This window comes from Zonotrichia albicollis, chromosome 1 (genome assembly GCF_047830755.1).
Source record: "Zonotrichia albicollis isolate bZonAlb1 chromosome 1, bZonAlb1.hap1, whole genome shotgun sequence".
Taxonomy (NCBI): Eukaryota; Metazoa; Chordata; class Aves; order Passeriformes; family Passerellidae; genus Zonotrichia; species Zonotrichia albicollis.
In genome coordinates, this window is record NC_133819.1 from 156,302,973 (window position 1) to 156,322,199 (window position 19,227).

General features: G+C 53.5%; 2 protein-coding genes and 1 pseudogene across 4 annotated transcripts; 1 reads left to right on the top strand and 2 right to left on the bottom strand.

Annotated features, from left to right (window-relative positions):
* Positions 1-749: 749 nt before the first annotated feature.
* LOC141731942 (NAD(P)(+)--arginine ADP-ribosyltransferase 2-like) lies at positions 750-4,219 on the bottom strand. Of its 3 annotated transcripts, none has more exons than XM_074559262.1 (3): positions 4,113-4,219; positions 2,494-3,269; positions 750-2,059 (listed from the first exon to the last, which is right to left on the bottom strand). In XM_074559262.1, exons 2-3 carry the CDS (start codon positions 3,233-3,235, stop codon positions 1,974-1,976), a joined length of 828 nt encoding a protein of 275 aa, XP_074415363.1. In that variant the 5' UTR covers positions 3,236-3,269; positions 4,113-4,219; the 3' UTR covers positions 750-1,973. The 3 variants fall into 3 exon arrangements, with proteins under 3 accessions (XP_074415363.1, XP_074415368.1, XP_074415354.1); XM_074559267.1 differs by having other exon boundaries at positions 4,107-4,193; XM_074559253.1 differs by having other exon boundaries at positions 4,036-4,184.
* Positions 4,220-7,130: 2,911 nt separating this feature from the next.
* Positions 7,131-7,828, bottom strand: LOC106630292 (erythroblast NAD(P)(+)--arginine ADP-ribosyltransferase-like; annotated as a pseudogene).
* A 2,867-nt stretch (positions 7,829-10,695) lies between these two features.
* On the top strand, positions 10,696-13,399 carry LOC102075438 (NAD(P)(+)--arginine ADP-ribosyltransferase 2-like). The gene is made up of 3 exons (XM_074529316.1): positions 10,696-10,787; positions 11,636-12,432; positions 13,161-13,399. The coding sequence occupies exon 2, from the start codon at positions 11,682-11,684 to the stop codon at positions 12,429-12,431; it is 750 nt and encodes a 249-aa protein (XP_074385417.1). The 5' UTR covers positions 10,696-10,787; positions 11,636-11,681; the 3' UTR covers position 12,432; positions 13,161-13,399.
* Positions 13,400-19,227: the final 5,828 nt, after the last annotated feature.

A 19,227-nucleotide genomic window follows, 5' to 3' on the forward strand; every position in this document is an offset into this window, starting at 1 on the left:
CTTTCGGGAGTAGCTGCAAAGATCACTGAGCAGCTCTGTTTGGGGCCATGTCAAAGGAGTCTCTGGTGTTGAGGGAAAACATCCCAAAAATGCACGGGTTAAGCACGAGAGAACCAGCGTGCCCAGCAGGCAGTGCTGCTCACACCGCACGGGACAGCCTGCCCTGCTCCCTTGTCAGGGTGGGCCACTGACCCAAATCCACCCTAAACCACCTGTCCAGCACCTGCAAGAACCACACAGGGAAGCAACCAAACCCTTCTGGCAGTGAAAGCACTGAGGGCTTGGAGCTCTTGTTACGAGGATCCATCAAATACATTTATGGACCAGATCCACACCAATGTTCTCTTTCTGTCCTAGAGAAGCTGTGGCTGCCCCATCCCTGGCCGTGTCCCAGGCAAGATTGAGCAGGTCCTGGAGCAGCCTGGCCCAGGGGAAGATGTCCCTGCCCATGGCAGGGCTGGCACCAGACGGGCCTTAAGGTGGCTCCATCCCAAACCATTGCAGAGCCCCCGGGGCCGGGATGGGACGGGGCAGGCACTCGGCAGCGCCAGCAGCTCGTGCTGCCGCCTGCTGTTGGCACCCGAAACTGCAGCTGGGCGCGGCGCATGCGCAGTGCTGATGATTTTTCCTCACTCACTGCTGCCCTCCTGTGGACAATTCCTGAACCACAACTCCAGGAGATCAGCAAGTAAAGAGGGGAAATCCCTGATTTGAAAGAAAAAAAGAGTTTCCTGAGTGAAACATCAGGGTTTATTTTTTTTCATAAATAAAAGGGTGGTGCTGCCTCTGTCCCCATTTCTCTATTTTATTTTTCATCCTTCTTTATTCTGTTTCTTTTTCTTTTTTTCCTCCCAATGCTTCTTCTGTTGTGTTACCTCAAATCAGGAACTATAGAACTGGCCCCAAACTGATAATTCATCCTTCTTAATTGCACTGAGCAGCCCCCACCAGCTACCTCAGCCCTTCCTGGTGCTCCAGACTCTTCCCCAACCCCATCCCTTCCCTGGACATGCTCCATCCCCTCCAGGTCCTTTGTGAGAGGCTGCAGCAAACGAGGAAAAAGGGAGGGAAATTTCTCCATCTTTGAAGATCGAGGTTTGAAAAATAAAGCTTTAAGTTGCCTCTAACAAAAACTCCAGGAACTGCTTTATTTTAGGAAATGAGGCGCTCTGCAGGAAAGGCATTATAGGAGCTGTAGCAGATACATCAGGTGAGCCAGCAGCAAATTTTGGTAAACTATCGATACACCAGGCAAGCAAGGATCACATTTCTGATAAACATTTGATACACCAGGAGAGCAAGGATCAAGTTTTTGATACATTTCTTGTATGGCACATGAGCAAGCAGCAATTTATTGATGAAACAGGTGAGGCAGCCAAGGAGCGCTAGGAGGTGGCCGTGGCATTGCCACTCCCAAACTCCTCTATTGGGAAGTGCCCAAGTGGCCCCAGGCACTGCCCAATCTCTGCTGTCCATGCTGTCCTGACAGCTCCAGCCCCCCTGTGCTGGCCCTGCTGCCCTGGCATTGCTCCCTCACTGGGCAGCTCTCAGAGGGGCTTTTCCAGGATGGACACCTTGTTACAGTGACCATGGTGGCCACAGAGACCATGGTGGCCACGGTTACCTTGGTGACCTTGGAAACCACACTGGCCACGGTGGCCTCAGTAGTTACAATGACCACAGTAGCCACAGTGGGCACGGTGACATCAGGGGTCACTATGGGCACAATGGCCATCCTGATCGTGGTGGTTCCAATGTCCAGAGTGGCCAGATTGGTCATAGAAGCCAAAGTGGCCACAGTGGCCGTAGTGGTAATAACGGCCACAGTGGTCACACGGGACAAAGGGACCATAGTGGTCATAATGGCCTCGGTAGCCTTGGTGGCCTCAATTCCCTGGAGGTCCTTGTGGCCTTCATGCTCATGTTGGCAACAGTGGCCCCCAGGACCACAGTAACTCTGGTGGCCTCATGGCTTAGAGGGTACCAATGGCCACTGCCATGGCCATGGTGGCCAGGAGAAGCCCGCCAAGTTGGGGAGAGTTCCTGGGGAGGCTCCCACCTGTGGGGACAAAGAGAGGGGTCAGGGGGATCATGGGATGAGAGGGTCATATGGGTCAGGAGGGCCATGGGGAGAGGGACAGGGATAAGGGGGGACCCTGAAGTTGTGAGATCAGAGGGGGCCATAATGAGCCCTTTCCTCTTTGCCCAACCATGGGTGACCTTGTTGTCCCAGCTCAAGTAGGAGTTCCCAGCACTGGATGTCCCTGTTCCACTCACCTGGCATTGGGTGTCCCCATCTCCTGTGCCCAAACAATGCTGTCCCTGACCTTGTCCCCAGCTCTGGGTGTCTTGTCTCCCAGCCACAGTGGGTGTCCCTGTCCTCTCTGGGCTATGGGCATCCCCAGCACTGGGTGGCATCCCCAGCACCGTGTGTCCTTGTCCCCAACCCTCACTGAGTGTCCCCATCCCCCCAGGTTGTTCCCATGATGTCACCTCGCAGCCACTCGCAGTTGTAGTTGCTGAAGTTCCCAGTGGAGCGAAGCACAATCTGCACCTTCTTCCCTTCCCTGGTGACTTTGGTGACCTCAAAGGTCTCAAAGGGTGGGATCAGCACCTCCTTCTCACTTTGATTGAAGGAGAACTTCTGGATGTCTGCTCCATGGCACGTGTGCACCTCAAACATTGTGACGTTCCCATAACCCTGGGCCACTGTTTTGTCCAGCGACGATGAAGCAAATTGACCAAAGCGGATTTTATCGCCAGGTGTCACGTTGAACTGGATCGTCCTCACCCCACGGAACACATCTGGACACTCATGAGGGCGTCTCAGCTTCTGGAGGGCCTGGGTCAGCAGGAAATGCAGCGTTTTGAAGTGGAAGTTGTCCCGGTATTCCTGGCGGGAGCGCCCAGCCTCGCGCACGGCCGGGTTGAGCTGCTTGTGCACGTTCCCCATCGTGTAGGCCATGAGGGCGATGGCCTGGGCTGGGGACAGAGGGGATGAAGAGGAGCCCCGCTTCTGCCACTCGGCCGTGGCCTTCACCCAGGCCTGGGAAAACTCCTTGTTCTCCTGGAACTCAGAGCCATTGAGGGCCAGCAAGGCTTCAGCCATGGCAGGGCCACAGTTGAGGTACTGGTCATCAAAGGAGTTGTGGGCCATGTCCAGGGGCACCACCTTGATGGCCGCAGTGGCCACGGTCATTGCCAGCAGTGCCAGGGTGTGAGCCAGGGGGGCCATGGAGAAGAGAGGCCACAGTGGCCAGTGTGGGACACTGTGGGACACAGAGGGAACACAGAGGACAGACTGTGTGACACAGGGTGGATGTTGAGGGACACCAGGGGATGCTGAGGAGACACAGAGGGGCACCAGGGGACTCTGATGGGACACAGGGGACACTGAGGGACATGGGGGGACATGGGGAGGCTTCTCTGGGGAGGGGCTGTGGAGGGACAGTGGGGTCAGCCCAGAGAGGGGAGGCAGCTCTGGCCAGAGGACCCCTGGATGTGTCCTGGGACCCTGATCCCAAATCTTGGGGTCACTCTTGGGGGCCCTGGTGTCCTCCAGTCCCCCCAGGGACCCCAATCCCACTTCCACAGTTTTGGGTCATTCCCCTGGAGTCCCCTCTGCCCCACCAAGACCCCAACCCAAATCTAGGGTCACTCTCTGAAGCCCAGTGTCCCTCTCAGCCCACCCCCAGGCCCCATTCCAAATCCCAGCCGGGTGTTCCCTTTTGGGGGTGTTGGAAATGATACGCGCCAGGACCCCAACCCAAATCCCAGGGACCCCTCTGCCCCCTGCAGCGTCCACCAGCCCTCCCATGGCCCAGTCACGCTCCCAGTTCCCCCCTGCTGCCCCCAGAGCACTGTGAACACCAGTCCCATGTCCCCCCAGGGTCCCCCCAGCTTCCTGAAGGACTCCAACCCCACGTCGCATTCTCCCCCAGGGTCCCCCCAGTGTCCCCCAGCACCCCAGTACCGATGTCACGTTTTCCTCTCCCCCCCTCCTTGTGTGCCCTGGAGTGCCCCAGTCCCTGATACCAAAATCAGCTGGAGTGAACTCCCTGATGGAACTGGAGGTATCAAAAAGCCAGAATTCTTGATCAGCTCACACTCACAGCAGATCTCTCCTGGTCCTGCAGCTCAGTGGGACTTTGCCACTTCTATCCGCTGTACTTATTTATTAAAATGGACTTCATAGCTAATACAAAACCAGCACATTTCCTGTAAATAAGCGCCATGGCTCCGCCTCTCTCTTCTTTTATTTTTCTGGAAAATTCCTAAGAAGTCATGTGAAGGTCATTTTCACTTATTGTCGCTGTATTCCAGATGTTGTTGCCCAAACTTCCACTTTTGGCAGGCGCTGCTCCTTCTGTGTCTCAGAAGTTGCAAAAAAACCCTCTGGAGTTCCCCATTTTTTCTTTCTCCACTGCTTTGAGCCATGTTTATTGTGCTCAGTAAATACTTTTACATCCTTTCATCATTTTTGCCAGTCAGACTTTAAGCTCTACACAGCACCTTCAGTATGTGGGGAAAAGCCACACCGTGAAAAGCCAAGGGTCCTCAAAGCAGTTTTGAAACTTGATTCAAATACAAGGACAGAGTTTCCACAGCCATACCCCTGTGGGGTTTCTCTCTCGAGCACTCAGAGAGCAAAGCCTCCTTTTATCCCAAACTCCCATCCGCATGTTGCCTTCATCCTTTCCACATTGGCTGAGGTAGCAGGAAGGTGCAGCCATCCCCAACCACCTACCCCATATCCCCCTTGAACCTCGCATTTTCTCCCAAAGTTCAGAATTTCAGGCTGTCAGGGTTATGGAATTGACTTAGTGAGAACCCATTTCTCTTATTACGTGAATGGTCAGGACTACCAACTTTCTGGTCAAACCACCAGAGTTCTGAGACAAACTTCATGTCTTCTCATGCAGAGATGTCAAGAGCCATTTTGAAGACACTGACAACAGTTTCTCTTAAAGATTCCCAACCCTCTGAGTCCTTTTTCAAAGACATCACCACTCATCTTTCCTATAAAATACTTCCCTCTGACGGTGGTGATGCCCTGGCAGAGGCTGCTCAGAGAAGCTCTGGCTGTCACATCCCTGGCTGCGTCCAAGGCCAGACTGTGCGGTTCCTGGAGCAGCCTGGCCCAGGGGAAGATGTCCCTGCCCATGGCAGGGCTGGCACGGGAAAGGCTTTAAGGTCTCTCCATCCCAAACCATTGCAGTGCCCCCGGGGCCGGGATGGGGCGGGGCGGGCGCTCAGCAGCGCCAGCAGCTCGTGCTGCCGCCTGCTGTTGGCACCCGGAATTGCACAGTGCCACTGAATTCCCACTGTCGCTGCTGCCCTCCGGTGGACAATTCCTGAACTGCAACTGCCAGAATCCCCAAATCCCAGAATGGGTCAGGCCAGAAGAACCCCGGGTGGGCACCTGGCCCAGCCTCCCAGCTCAGCCAGCATCATCGCTGAGACCAGGATTGGGTCCAGGGCAGCCCAGAAAGAGATATGGCACTGGGCAGAACTGGACCTGGCACTGAACAGAGCTGGGCACAGCACTCCTGATGTGCCTCCCTGGGCAGGACAGAGGGGTACAAACATAGCCTGACTCCCTGGGCCTGCCCCTTCTGATGCCCCTGGATCCCTCCAGGCCCCAGGCTACACAGCCAGCTCCACTGGTCACCCAGCAGCACCACAGCCAGTGGTCACTCAGCAGCACCACAGCCAGTGGTCACTCAGCAGCACCCCTAGGTTCTTCTCCAGAGTTGCTCCAGCAGGTACTCCTGAACATAAACAGACACCAGGGACTGTCCCTCCCAAAGGGACAGGACCTACCCTTTCCTTTCAAACCTAGAAACTTCCAGGCTTTAAGGTCCTCCTGAAGTGCAGGATGTGGCAGGATGCTGTGCTTTTAATGTGCGCAAGGGACAATGCTCCATTTGCAGCCATCAGGGCTTTGCTGAGAGGGGTCTTGTGCTGATTTTGTTGCTGAATTGGGCTAAAACCAGCCAAAATCACCAACCCTGAATTGACAACTGAGGGTAAACCACCAGAGATGGGCATGGCCGCCCATCAGTATACCCTGGGAATCCCAGTCCCTTCTCAAACAGGGAGTCTTCTCCCTTGTTCCTGCTGGAAATCAAATGTGTGTCTGGTTCCTCCCCCTTGAAGGGGATGCTCCACAGAGATCCTCCTCGAGGCTGGGAGAAAGAGACACCTCCATGAGTGTTGGTATGGGGAATGATATCGAGCCCTGCTTAGGAATTGCCACTTTTTGCTGTCTTTGTCAGAATTGCTTAATGAAATCGTTATCGCTGAATTATTTATTAGAATTGCTTTGCACAATGACCTTGGTGTCTACAGCGGTCACAGTGGCTGTGGCAGCCATGTTAAAGGGAGCCTTGATGATCGTGGTGATCTCATTGACCTTGGTGGCCTAGAGCTCAGAGGATCCAATGGCTCCAGCCAGGGCTGTGGTGGCCACGAGAAATCCCTGGTGGTGACAAGAATGCCTGGGGATGCTTCCACCTGGGGGACAAAGAGGGGTATAATGGGAGATCATATGGGGAGTGAGGGGGTCAGGAAAGGCCAAAAGGGTGGGTTAGGGGTGACAGGAGACAGGATGTCGTGGGTGCGGGGGCATTAGGGGTAGAGGGGCTAGGTAGGTCAGCAGGGTCAAGGTGGGCTTACATATGACAGGGGTCAGGGGGAGTCAGGGGGTGCCATTGGGGTTGACAGGGCATGACAGGGATTCAGGGAGTGCTGTGGGGGTCATTGCCCATCCACATCCAGCACACAGAGGCCATCCCAAGATCACTGTTTTTGTGGAGAGGGACACGTTCGGTACAGGGAGGGCTCAGTCTCTGTCCTCCCCTAGCAGGGGTGTTCCTGTCCCTGTCCCCTCCCAGAAGTGGGAATCCCCATCCCTGTGCCCTGTCATGGATGTTCTTGCCCTCATGCCCACAATGGATGCCCCTAAATTAGATGTCACCAGCACTGGGTGTCCTTCTCCCCCAACACACAGTGGGTGTCCCTGTCCCCCACACCCAGTGAGTGTCATTGTCCCCTGTGCCTTATCATGAGAGTCCCCAAGGCCACAGTGGGCATCCACATCCCACCAGGTTGTCCCCTGTGCTGTCACCTCAGTGCCACTCGCAGTTATATTTGCTGAAAGTCCCAGCAGAACGGAGACTGATCCATGTTGTCTTCCCATTCTGGGTGACTTTGGTGACCTCAAAGGTCTCATATGGTGGGATCAGCACCTCTTCCTCCCCTGGATACATGGAGAACCACTGGATGTCCACGCCATGGCACGTGTGCACCTCGAAAATTGTGTCTGTCCCAAAGTGCAGAGCAATCTCTTTACTCAGCCACATCGATGTGAATTGACCAAACCGGATGCTCTGGCCTTGCCATGCCTGGAAATGAACATCACACATGCCCCAGAACACATGGTGACACTGCCTGTTCTGAGCCTGCCTCAGCGTCACCAGGGCCTGGGTCAGCAGGAAATGCAGCGTTTTGAAGCACAAGTTGTTCTGGTATTCCTGGCGGGAGCGCCCGGCAGTGCACACGACTGCATTGAAGTCCCCGTACATGTACAGGATGTGTAGGCCATGAGAGCCACGGCCTGCCAATGGGTTGTCAGAGGGGACACAGGAGAGCCCCGCTTGCGCCACTCAGCATCAGCACGATACCAGCCCCAGGCAAAGTGAGGATTCTTCTGGGACTTGGAGTTGTAGAGGGATGACCACTTTGCATTCAGGGCAGGGCCACAGCCCTGGTACTGGTCATCAAAGGAGTCCCAGGCCATGTCCAGGGGCACCACCTTGATGGCCATGGTGGCCACAGTCACTGCCAGCAGTACCAAGGTGTGAGCCAGGAGGGCCATGGCAAGGAAAGGCCACCACGAGCAGTGTGGGACACTGGGGGACAAAGAGGGACACAGTGAGGGGACACTTGGGGCACGTGGGGGTACATGGGAAGGGTTCATCTGCGAGGGGCTGAGGAGGGGAACTGAGGGCAGCCGTGGGGCTGGGGGGACAGTTTCAGCTTGAAGTCCCCTGGACACATGCTGATTCCAAATCCTGGGGTCATTCCTGGACTACCCTCAGACCCCCAGGACAACAATCCCACTCCCCTGTTCTCATGTCTTCAACCCTTAGTGTCCTCCTACAGCCGCAGGAAATTATATCAAATTCTGTGGTCACTCTCTGTGCCTGCAGCAGTGCCCCCCCCCCGACCCCACTTCTTTGTGGCCTCCAGTGTTGTTCTGTGCCCACCAGCCCCACAACCCTACTCCCAGTCCTGCCTCAGTTCCCCCAGTAGTGTCACTCCAGCCCAAACCCTGGGAACAATCCCTGACATCCCCAGTGTCCCCTCAGTGCCCCACCAGCCCCTCATCCCAAACCCTGTCTTGTGTTTACCCTTCCATTGTTTCCCCCACAGCTCCCCAGGACCTGACTCCTGTTCCCACAGCTCTTTAGACCACTTGTGAACCAGGGCCCTTCCAGGACTTCACCCAACTTCCTAAAGCCACACCCTCACACGCCCAGTGTACCCCAAATCCCTCTCCCAGACCCAAAACCTGCTCCCAGTCTCATTACCCATGTCATGTAAAGCCAGGACTCCAACCCAAATCCAGGGTTCATCCCTTGCCCCCCACAACATCCCCCTGGAGACCCCCATGGTCCCACTCCCCAATCCCAATCCCATGTCCCTCCCACAAGTGTCCCCAGTGTTCCGCAGCCCCTGATACCAAAATCAGCTGAGTGAACACCCTGATGGAACTGGAACTATCGGAAAGCTGGAATTCTTTATCCACTCAGACTCACAGCAGATCTCTCCTGATCCTGCAGCACATGGGGGGACTTTGCCATGAGATATTTATCCACAATTATAAATATTCATTAAAAAGGGACTTCTTAGCTAATGCAGATACATCATTTTCTCTGGAAATAATTTGCATGCTTCTGCCTCTTTCTGGAAATCCTTTTATGGTACTGGAGGGTCACCCAAAGGGGTTTCTGGGTGTGATTTTTACTGATTGCCCCAATATGCCAGATGACCTTTCCTGCAACTTCTGCTTTTTGTAGTCACTGCTCCTTCTGTGGTCCAGAACTCGCAAAAAACCCTGCTGGAGTTCCCTTTATCTGTTTCTCCATGGATTCCATCCATGTTCAGCCTGCATATCCACATTTCTACCTCCTTTCCATTCTTTTGCCCATTCATCGAGAAGCTCTATCCAGCACTATTGAGGGATCTGAAAATGTCTTTCTCACTCTTATTACTCAAGGCCAGATCCCCAGTCCCTCTCCCACAGACCCATGTAAATGTAGGAACTCACTTGAAATCCACTTTGAGCATTGCTCTTGCCCATGGAGCCATATGGAGAGAAAGAAGTAAATTAACAGCACAGGAAACGCCAATTAAATATAAACAAGAATTACTGTCTGGCCTTGATAACCTCCCAGCTGTCCAAAGAAGTGGCTGAACTACAATCCAGGGCACACCAGCCTTGGGATTGGCAAATCCCTGTGAGTAAATAGATTTGCAATAAAGCTGCATGAGAGGTTCCGCAACAAAGCATCCTGGTGTTAATTCCTGAGAAAGGAATTTCACTGCCAGAGGTGAGGCCTGGATAGAGTTGGGCAGATTGAAAATTGGCTGCTTATCTAAAAGCCCACAAGAAAGAGGGTGGCTGGGTGGCTGGGTTAGAGGTAACTCCCAATAACCAGGTCAGGCCTTCCCCAGCTGATGCTGCAATTGGCAAAGGAGAAAAGCACCAGCAAAGCTCTGAGGAATCGATGAGATGGGGACTGGTCTGCAGTCTCACATCCTCAGTGTCTTTAGGACAAAACAGTCAGGTCTGTTACAGAGCAATGCCTGATGTGCTTTCAAAAGAATCCTTTGAATTCAAAACCATTCCCTCCAGGCATCACTGGAAGAGGAAACACTCCCAATGATAACTGGCAAATGGCTTTTCTGAACTATCATGCCAATATGGGCTCAGGTATCTCCTGGTGTTGGTGGATCCCTTTTTTGGGCTCCAGAACTTCTCCTGCCACACCAACAAAACCAAGGATGTCATGCAGGGACTCCCCCACAAGATCATCCCCAGGCTCAATGTGCCTACAGGGATGTCATCTGATAGGGGACCCCAAGTGGTATCAGAGGTGTGACAGCAACTCAGTGAGCAGTGGGGAGTGGGACTGGAGGGAACTGGGGGGACATGGGACCGTGGGATTGGGGTTGCAGAGGGTGAGCAATAAGAGAGAGAATAGAAAGTTTCAGATCCCATAATGGTGCTGGATAGGGCTTAAAGACTAACGGGCAAAAGAAAGAAAAGGAGTGAGAAGTGTGGATACCAGGATGAACATGGATGAAGTCCATGGAGAAACAGATAAAGGAACTCCAGTGAGGGTCTTTGGCAAATTCGTGGCCACAGAAGGAGCAGCGCCTGCCAAAAGCAGAAGTTGCAGGAAAGGTCATCTGGCATATTGGGGCCATCAGTAAAAACCACACCCAAAAACCCCTTTGGGTGACCCTCCAGCACCATAAAAGGACTTCCAGAAAGAGGCAGAACTATGTAAATTATTTCCAGAGAAAGTGATGTATCTGCATTAGCTAAGAAGTCCCTTTTAATGAATATTTATAATTGTGGTGGATAAATACCCCACGGCAAAGTCCCCCCATGTGCTGCAGGACCAGGAGAGATCTGCTGTGAGTCCGAGCAGATAAAGAATTCCAGCTTTCTGATAGCTCCAGTTCCATCAGGGAGTTCACTCTGGCCAATTTCGGTATCAGGGTCTGGGGGGACAATGGGTCATACTGAAGGGGGGGGACATGGGATTGGGATTGCAGGGTGGGACCATGGGGGCTCCCGGGGGATGTTATGGGGGCAGGGAGTGACATCTGGATTTGGGTTGGAGTTCTAGGGTGACATAAAATGGGTAATGGGTCTGGGAGTGAAACTGGGGTCTGGGAGGGGGCTGTGGAGGACAGTGGGGGCTGAGGGAGTGGCTTTAGGGATTTAGCTGGGGCTTGTAATCAGCCCGGTGCTGCGAGAGAGATGCAGAGGATTTGGAGCAGGATTGAGGATGAGGGGAGCACTGGAGGGACAATGGAAGGGTAAACACAGGACTGGGATTGGGAGGGGGGCTGGTGGGGCACTGAGGGGACACTGGGGAGGTCAGGGATTGGCCCCAGGGTTTGGACTGGGGAACAGTAGAAGGGCTGGGGGTGGGGTTGTGGGGGTTGTGGGTACAGGGATGACACTGGGGGGACACAGCAGTGGGATCCAGGGAGGGCATTGTCGGAGTGGGTTTTGGGTCATGGGACGCAATGCTGGAAGGTCAGGGAGTGACCCCAGAATTTGAATCCTTGTCCTAAGGGGCTGGGAGGCCACTAAGGGTTGAGGATATGAGACCATGTGTGTGGGATTGTTGTCCTGGGGGTCTAAGGAACACTGGGGAGTCCTGGAATGACCCCAGAATTTCTGATCAGCATTCCAGGTCTTCTAACCAGAGCTGCCCCCCGTCCCCTGGGCTGGCCCCCTCTCCCTCCCCAGCCCCTCACAGAGGGAGTTTTCCTATGTAGCCCTGTGTGCCCGAATTGTCCCCTCAGTGTGTCCCCTTTTGTCTCCCAGTGTCCCACACCAGTCCCTTGGCTTCTCCTGGAGACTTCTCTTCACCATGACCCTCCTGGCTCGCACCCTGGCACTGCTGGCAATGACCTTGGCCATCACAGCCATCAAGGTGGTGCCCCTGGACATGGCCAGGGACTCCTTTGATGACCAGTACCGGGGCTGCGGCCCTGCCATGATGGCCGTGTTGCCAGCCCTCCACAACTTTGAGTTCCAGGTGAATCCTCTATTCACCCAAACCTGGGTGAAGGCCGAGGCTGAGTGGCGCAAGCGGGGCTCCCCTGTGGCCCCTCTGGCTTCCCCAGCCCAAGCTGTGGCTCTCATGGCCTACACAACAAAGGACATTTACAAGGACTTCAACGCAGCCGTGCGTGTTGCCGGGCATTCCCGCCAGGAATACCGGAACAACTTCCACTTCAAAACGCTGCATTTTCTGCTGACCAAGGCCCTGGTGACACTGAGGCATGCTCAGAAAGCAAAGTGTCACCATGTGTTCCGGGGCGTGCATGATGTCCGGTTCCAGGCACGGCGTGGTCAGAAGGTCCGGTTTGGCCAATTCACATCGACATCACTGAGCAAAGAGGTCGCCCAGAAGTACGGAACAGACACCATATTTGAGGTTCAAACGTGCCACGGTGTGGACATCCAGGCTTTTTCCTTCTATCTGAGCAACCGTGAGGTGCTGATCCCACCATACGAAACCTTTGAGGTCACCAAAGTCACCCGGAATGGGAAGAGGGCATGGATCACTCTCCGATCCTCCGGGACCTACAGCAAACACAACTGCGCATGGCTGTGAGGTGACGGCACAGGGGACAGTTTGGGGCAATGGGGACACCCATGATATGGCATAGGGGGGGCATGGGGACAGGGTCAACCACTGTGTGTGGGCAGGACAAGGAGACCCACAGCGAGGGACCAGGACAGAGACACCCAGTGCTGGGAACACCCAATATGGGGACAGGGGACACACATGATAGGACACAGAGGGTGAGGACACTCCCTGCCACTTGTGGGAACACTCACTGAGAGTTTGGGCTCAGGGACATCCAGTGCTGGGAGACCAGGTCTGGGGACACCAATTGTGGGCACGGGGGCAAGAATGTCCATGACAGGGCAGAGGGAGGGGGGACCCCCACATCTGGGAGGGGTCAGGGACAAGAACACCCCTGCAAGGGAAGGACAGAGATGGGGCCCTGCCTGTACCAACCCTGTCCCTCCCCATCAAATGCAGTGCTGTGGAATGCTCTCTGTGTGCTGGACTTGGGTGCACCGCGACCCCAATGGCAATCCTTGAACCCCTGCCACCCCCATGGCATCCCCTGACTACCCCTCACCCCTGTCAGCCCTAAGCACACCTTGACCCCCTTCGTCACCCTCATCCCTACCATGTACCCACCTGTGCCCACATTGAAACCCAGTCACCTCATGGCCCCCATCTCTCCTGTCACCCCGAATCATCCATTATGGCTGTCCAAGACCCCCTCACTCGCCCCATGATCCCCTGATGCCTCTCTTTGTCCCCCAGGTTTGGACAGTCCCCAGGACATCCTTCCAACTTGGAGGACTCCTCCTGGCCACCACAGCCCAGGTAGTGGCCACCAGCATTCTCAGCACCACCAAGGTCACTGAAGTCACTGTGGTCACTGTGGCAGCTGTGGTCACTGTGATCATCAAGACTCCCTGAGCCACAAGTCTACCACAGAGACTGTGACCACTGTGTCCGCTAAAGCCATTGTGCAAAGAAATCCTATTAAAAAATTCTATTAAAACAATTCCATTAAATAATTTGATCAAAAAAATTCCATTGAATGAATCTGTCACAGTCAGCCAAAAGTGACAATTCTAAAGCAAGGCTTGATGACACTCCCCACACCAACACTCATGGGAACATCTCTTTCACTCTGCCTCAAGGAGCATCGCTGGGGGGCATCCCCTTCCCAAGGGAGGAACATCACACACATTGCATTGCAAGCAGGAATAGGGGAGAGGAATCTCTATCTCAGAGGGGACTGGATGTTCCCAGGGTCAGCTGATGGATGGCCAGGCCCAGCTCTGGTGATCCACCCACAGTTGTCAATTCAGGATTGGGGATTTGGGATGGTTTTAGCTCAATTCAGAACCCAAATCAGATCAAGACCGCTCTCAGTGCAGCCCTGATGGCCACAAATGGGGCATTGTCCCTTGGCCACATTCCAGGCAGAGCATCCTGCGACATCCTGCACTTTAGGGGGACCTTAGAGCCTGGAAATTACGAGGTTCAAGAGGGAAAGGTCAGGTCCTGTCCCTGGAGAGCAACAGTTCCCAGTGTCAGGCCAAGATGGGGGGAATCTGCTGGAGTAGATGTGGGGAAATACCAGGGGATGCTGGTGGTTTACTAGTGAAACTGGCTGGGTGTCCTGGGAACAGGAGGGATCCAGGGGGTATCAGAAGGCGAGGGGCCAGGAAGTCAGGGAGCGTTCATGCCCCTCTGCCCTTCCTAGGAAGGCATACCAGAAATGCCATGTGCAACTTTGTCCAGGGCAGTGTCCAATTCTGTCCAATGCCATATCCAGTTCTGGGCTGCTCTGGACCCAATCCTTATCTCAGGGATGATGCTGCCTGAGCTGGGAGGTTGGGCCAGGTGCCCACTCTGGGTCCTTCCAGCCTGACCCATTCTGGGATTTGGGCATTCTGGCAGTTGTGGTTTGGGAATTGTCCACAGGAGGGCAGCAGCGAGTGCGGGGAAATCAGCGCCACTGTGCAGTTCTGGGTCCCAACAGCAGGCGGCAGCACGAGCTGCTGGCGCTGCCGAGCGCCAGCCCCACCCCATCCCGGCCCCGGGGGCTCTGCAATGATTTGGGATGGAGAGACCTTAAAGCCCATCCAGTGCTAGCCCTGCCATGGGCAGGGACATCTTCCCCTGCACCATGCTGCTCCAGGCCTTGCCCAGCCTGGCCTTGGACCCTTCCAGCATGGGGCAGCCACAGCTTTGTTAAAGATGGGAAACATGATGATTGGCTCTCACAATTAAGGGATGAATATTGTGTTTGTATGTTAAGAGAAGTTTTGTTGATTTATGATTATTTTATTGTAGTTTCTGTTTCAGATACCCTCTGTTCTCTCCATAGCCAGCCTTACCCCCCTCTGTATTGTTGCCACCAAATGGCCCTGGTTGTCAGGGTTGTCAGGGACATGTGGAGGTTGGGCATGTACCTCTGCCCCTGGCATTGGGCAGCTTGGTATGCAGCAAAGCCTATTGCTGGGGAGGCCTGACATGCCTCACCTCACCTCCAGTCAAGGTACACGGAGGTCTCCACCAATGGATGGTGAAGAAGTGTTGAATGGCAGACTTTGGAAGAGCCAGGTTTAGCTGATGCAACACCGGGGGCATAAAAGGCGAAGCAGCCATTTTGTGGACGAGCCACTGGCAATTGACCGCACTCCCAGTGCTGCCTATTTTCCTAAATCAGTCCCTTTGTTGTGTTTGTTGGGGTTTAACAAACCTTTAACAGTTTAAAGTGAACAGTTTTTTCTCAGAGTCTCCATGGTCTCCATGATCACCATGACCAGCATGACACCCAGAAAAAGGTGGTGACCAAGGCCACCACTGCCATTTTCCCCAGAGGAAAAGGAAAAAAAAGAAAAGAGAAGAGGAAGAGGAGAGGAAAAAGAAAATCCTCCCCATTCCATGTCCCCTCAACATCTCCCTGACTGCCTTTTTCTTCTTTGGAAATTCATTTATTTGCATTCTTGCCCAAATTCTTTGTTTTCCCACTTATTCAGGATTTAAACAAAAGCACACTCAAATTTCCACACCACAATTAATTCAGCCGTGAAAGGAATAAGACGAATGCTTCTTCACAAACAGTTTGTGTGGATCTGGTGGTAGATAGGGCCAGGGACTTGTAGATAAGGAAGTGACCAGAGAAACTATCAGTTTCAGAAAATGTTCGTCATTGATACAGACAGACCTCTGCTCAGACAAAGTCCTGTGAAATTCCTGAACTTCAAGCAGAAGAAGAAAGAATTAGCAGGCTTAAGAATTTTAATTTCCCCACCCAGGGTAAAGTGAAAGCTCATTTTAATGGTCATGTGTCTGAGTTACAGAAGGCCAGGGTGTGTAGCAAGGGAGACATGCAGTGGCTGGACTGGGAAGTCAGCACCTTCCGAATACCTCCACCAATAGGGAAGGGAAGAGGGAAATATGGCCGGGAAATTGGGATCAAAAGGAGGCAGCATCATCGAGCCACTTGAGACACCTATGGGGAAATTCCCAATAGCTTCTTTCTTTTCTCATGAATTAATTCACAGGACTCTTCTGTCTTCTTTCTGCAAGGAAACCACTGGCAAGGTGAATCTTTCTGCTCAAATGTTCGATAGCAAAATTGTTCCACTTGAATCCTAAGTAGTGTGCTTAGCTGAGGCCACAAAATGGTAGCTCTGCCTTTGATACCCCTGGAGTTGCATCAGCCAGATACATATCCATCAATAGTCATACATATACAAAAATTTTCCTTCTATATCCCTGGCCCCTCCCAAAGTCTGCCAGTTGACGCTTCCTTGCTGTCCATTGGTGGAGACCTTCCTGCAGTCTGATTGGAGGTGAGTTGTTGACATGCCACGCCCCCCCAGCAAGAGGCTTTGCCCTATACCAAACCGTCCCATGCAAGGGGCACAGGTACACGCCCTCCCTCCATGTGTCCCTGACAACCCAGACAACGAGGGCCATCCAGTGGGAACAATACAGAGGGGGAAAGGGGACTATGGGGAGAACAAAGGGTGTCTGAATAACAAACCACCATAACATAACCATACATCAACAAAATTTTTCTTAACATATACACAATATTCATCCCTTAATTGTGAGAGCCAATCATCATGTTTCCCATCTTTAACAAAGCTGTGGCTGCCCCATGCTGGAAGGTTTCAAGGCCAGTCTGAGCAGGCCCTGGAGCAGCCTGGCCCAGGGGAAGGTGTCCCTGCCCATGGCAGGGCTGGCACTGGATGGGCTTTAAGGTCTCTCCATCCCAAATCATTGCAGAGCCCCCAGGGCCGGGATGGGGCGGGGCGGGCGCTCGGCAGTGCTAGCAGCTTGTGCTGCCGCCTGCTGTTGGCACCCGGAACTGCAGCTGGGGGTGGAGTATGTGCAGTGGCACTGATGTGCCCCACTCACTGCTGCCCTCCTGTGGACAATTCCCAAACTACACCTCCAGGAGATGAGACAGTAAAGAGGAAAAATCCCAGATTTGAAAGGAAAAAGAGCTTCCTGAGCCAAATATCAGGATTTTCTTCCATAAATAAATGGGCCGTGCTGCCTTTGTCCCCATTTATCTATTTTATTGTTTATCCTTCTTCATTCTGTTTCTTTTTTTTTTTTTCCTCCCAATGCATGTTCTCTTGTGTTACCTCAGAACTTTGCAACTAGCCCCAGAGTGATTATTCATCCTTTTTTAATTGTGATGAACAGCCTTCACCAGTTCCCTCAGCCCTTCCTGGTGCTTCAGACCCTTCCCCAACTCCATCCCCTCGCTGGACACGCTCCAACCCCTCCAGGTCCTTTCTGAAGGGCTGCAGTGAACGAGGAAATAGGGAGGAACATTTCTCCAGCATCTCTTTGAAGATCAAGGTTTGAAAAATAAAGCCTTAAGTTGCCTCTAACAAAAACTCCAGGATTTCCTTTATTTTAGGAAATGAGGCGCTCTGCAGGAAAGACGTTAAAGGAGCTGTAGCAGATACATCAGGTGACACAGCAGCAAATTTTCGGAAACTTTTGATACACCAGGCAAGCTAGGATCATATTTCTGATAAACATTTGATACACCAGGTGAGCAAGGATCATGTTTTTGATACATCTTTTATACGCCAGGCAATCAAGTGGCAATTCATTGCTACATCAGGCGAGGCAGCCAAGGAACCTAAGGAGGTGTCCCTGACATTGCCACTCCCAAACCCCTCTATGGGGAAGTGCCCAAGTGGCCCCAGACACTACCCAATCTCTGCTGTCCATGCGGTCCTGCACTGTCCTGACAGCTCAGAGCCATTGAGGGCCGGCAAGGCCTCAGTCATGGCAGGGCCACAGTTGAGGTACTGGTCATCAAAGGAGTTCTGGGCCATGTGCAGGGGCACCACCTTGATGTCCGCAGTGGCCACAGTCATTGCCAGCAGTGCCAGGGTGTGAGCCAAGGGGGCCATGGAGGAGAGGCCACAGGGACCAGTGTGGGACACTGTGGGACATAGAGGGAACACAGAGGACAGACTGTGTGACACAGGGAAGACACTGAGCGATACCAGGGGATGCTGAGGGGACACTGCTGGGTACCAGGAGACACTGATGGGACACAGGGGGATGCGGAGGGACATGGGGAGGCTTCCTTGGGGAGGGGCTGGGGAGGGAGAGTGGGTTCAGCCCAGGAAGAGGAGGCATCCCTGGCCAGGCAACCCCAGGATATTTCCTGGAACCCTGATTCCAAATCCTGGGGTCAATTCTAGTGGCTCTGGTGTCCTCCAGTTCCCCCCCAGGGACCCCAATCCCACTCCCACCGTTTTGGGTCATTCCCCTGGGGTCCTCTCAGCCCCCCCCCAAGACCCCAACCCAAATCTGGGGTCACTCTCTGAACTCCCAGTTTCCCTCTCAGCCCACCCCCAGACCACAACCCCACTCCCAATCTGGTGTCCCCTTTGGGGTTGTTGGAAACGATACACCCCAGGACCCCAGCCCCAATCCCAGGATCACCCTCTGCCCCCTGCAGAGTCCTCTAGCCCTCCCATGGCCCAGTCACACCCCCAGGTCTCCCCTGCTGCCCCCCAGAACACTGTGAGCCTCAGTCCCATGTCCCCACTGTCCCACAGCTTCCTGAAGGACTCCAACCCCACATCACATTCTTTCCCAGGGTCCCCCCAGTGTCCCCCCCAGGGACCCAGTCACAATGCCAAGGTCCCCTCTCTCCCCTTCCAAGTGTCCCCTGGAGTTCCCCCAGCCCCTGATACCAAAATCAGCCAGAGTGAACTCCCTGGTGGAACTGGAGGCATCAGAGAGCCAGAATTCTTTATCGGCTCAGACTCACTGCAGATCCTTCCCGGTCCTGCAGCTTGGTGGGACTTTGCCACTTCTATCCACTGTACTTTTAAATATTTATTAAAATTGACTTATTAGCGAATACAAAACCAGCACATTTCCTGTAAATAAGTGCCATGGCTCTGCCTCTCCTTTTGTTTTTCTGAAGAACTCCTAAGAAGTAATCTGGAGGTCATTTTCACTAATTGCCCCAATATTCCAGATGACGTCACCCAAACTTCTGCTTTTGGCAGGCGCTGCTCCTTCTGTGTTACAGAACTTGCCAAAAACCCTGCTGGAGTTCCCTTTTATCTCTTTCTCCACTACTTTGAGCCATGTTTATTGTCCTCTGTAAATACTTATATGTCCTTTTATCATTTTTGCCAGTCAGACTTTAAGCTCTGACCAGCACCTGCGCCATGAGGGGAAAAGCCACACCATGAAAAACCAAGGGTCCACAAAGAAGTCTTGAAACTTGATTCCAATAAAGGCACAGAGATTCCACAGCCATACCCCCGCCATGAGGTTTCTCTCTTCAGGTTTTGGAGAGCGCAGCCTC

Bases quoted from the DNA above. Each gene is read 5' to 3' on its own strand.
- LOC141731942 (XM_074559262.1), bottom strand. From the start codon at position 3,235: ATGGCCCCCCTGGCTCACACCCTGGCACTGCTGGCAATGACCGTGGCC. The intron at 2,060-2,493 runs GTGACATCATGG...TTGTCCCCACAG, and splicing joins CAACTGCGAGTGGCTGCGAG to GTGGGAGCCTCCCCAGGAAC.
- LOC102075438 (XM_074529316.1), top strand. From the start codon at position 11,682: ATGACCCTCCTGGCTCGCACCCTGGCACTGCTGGCAATGACCTTGGCC.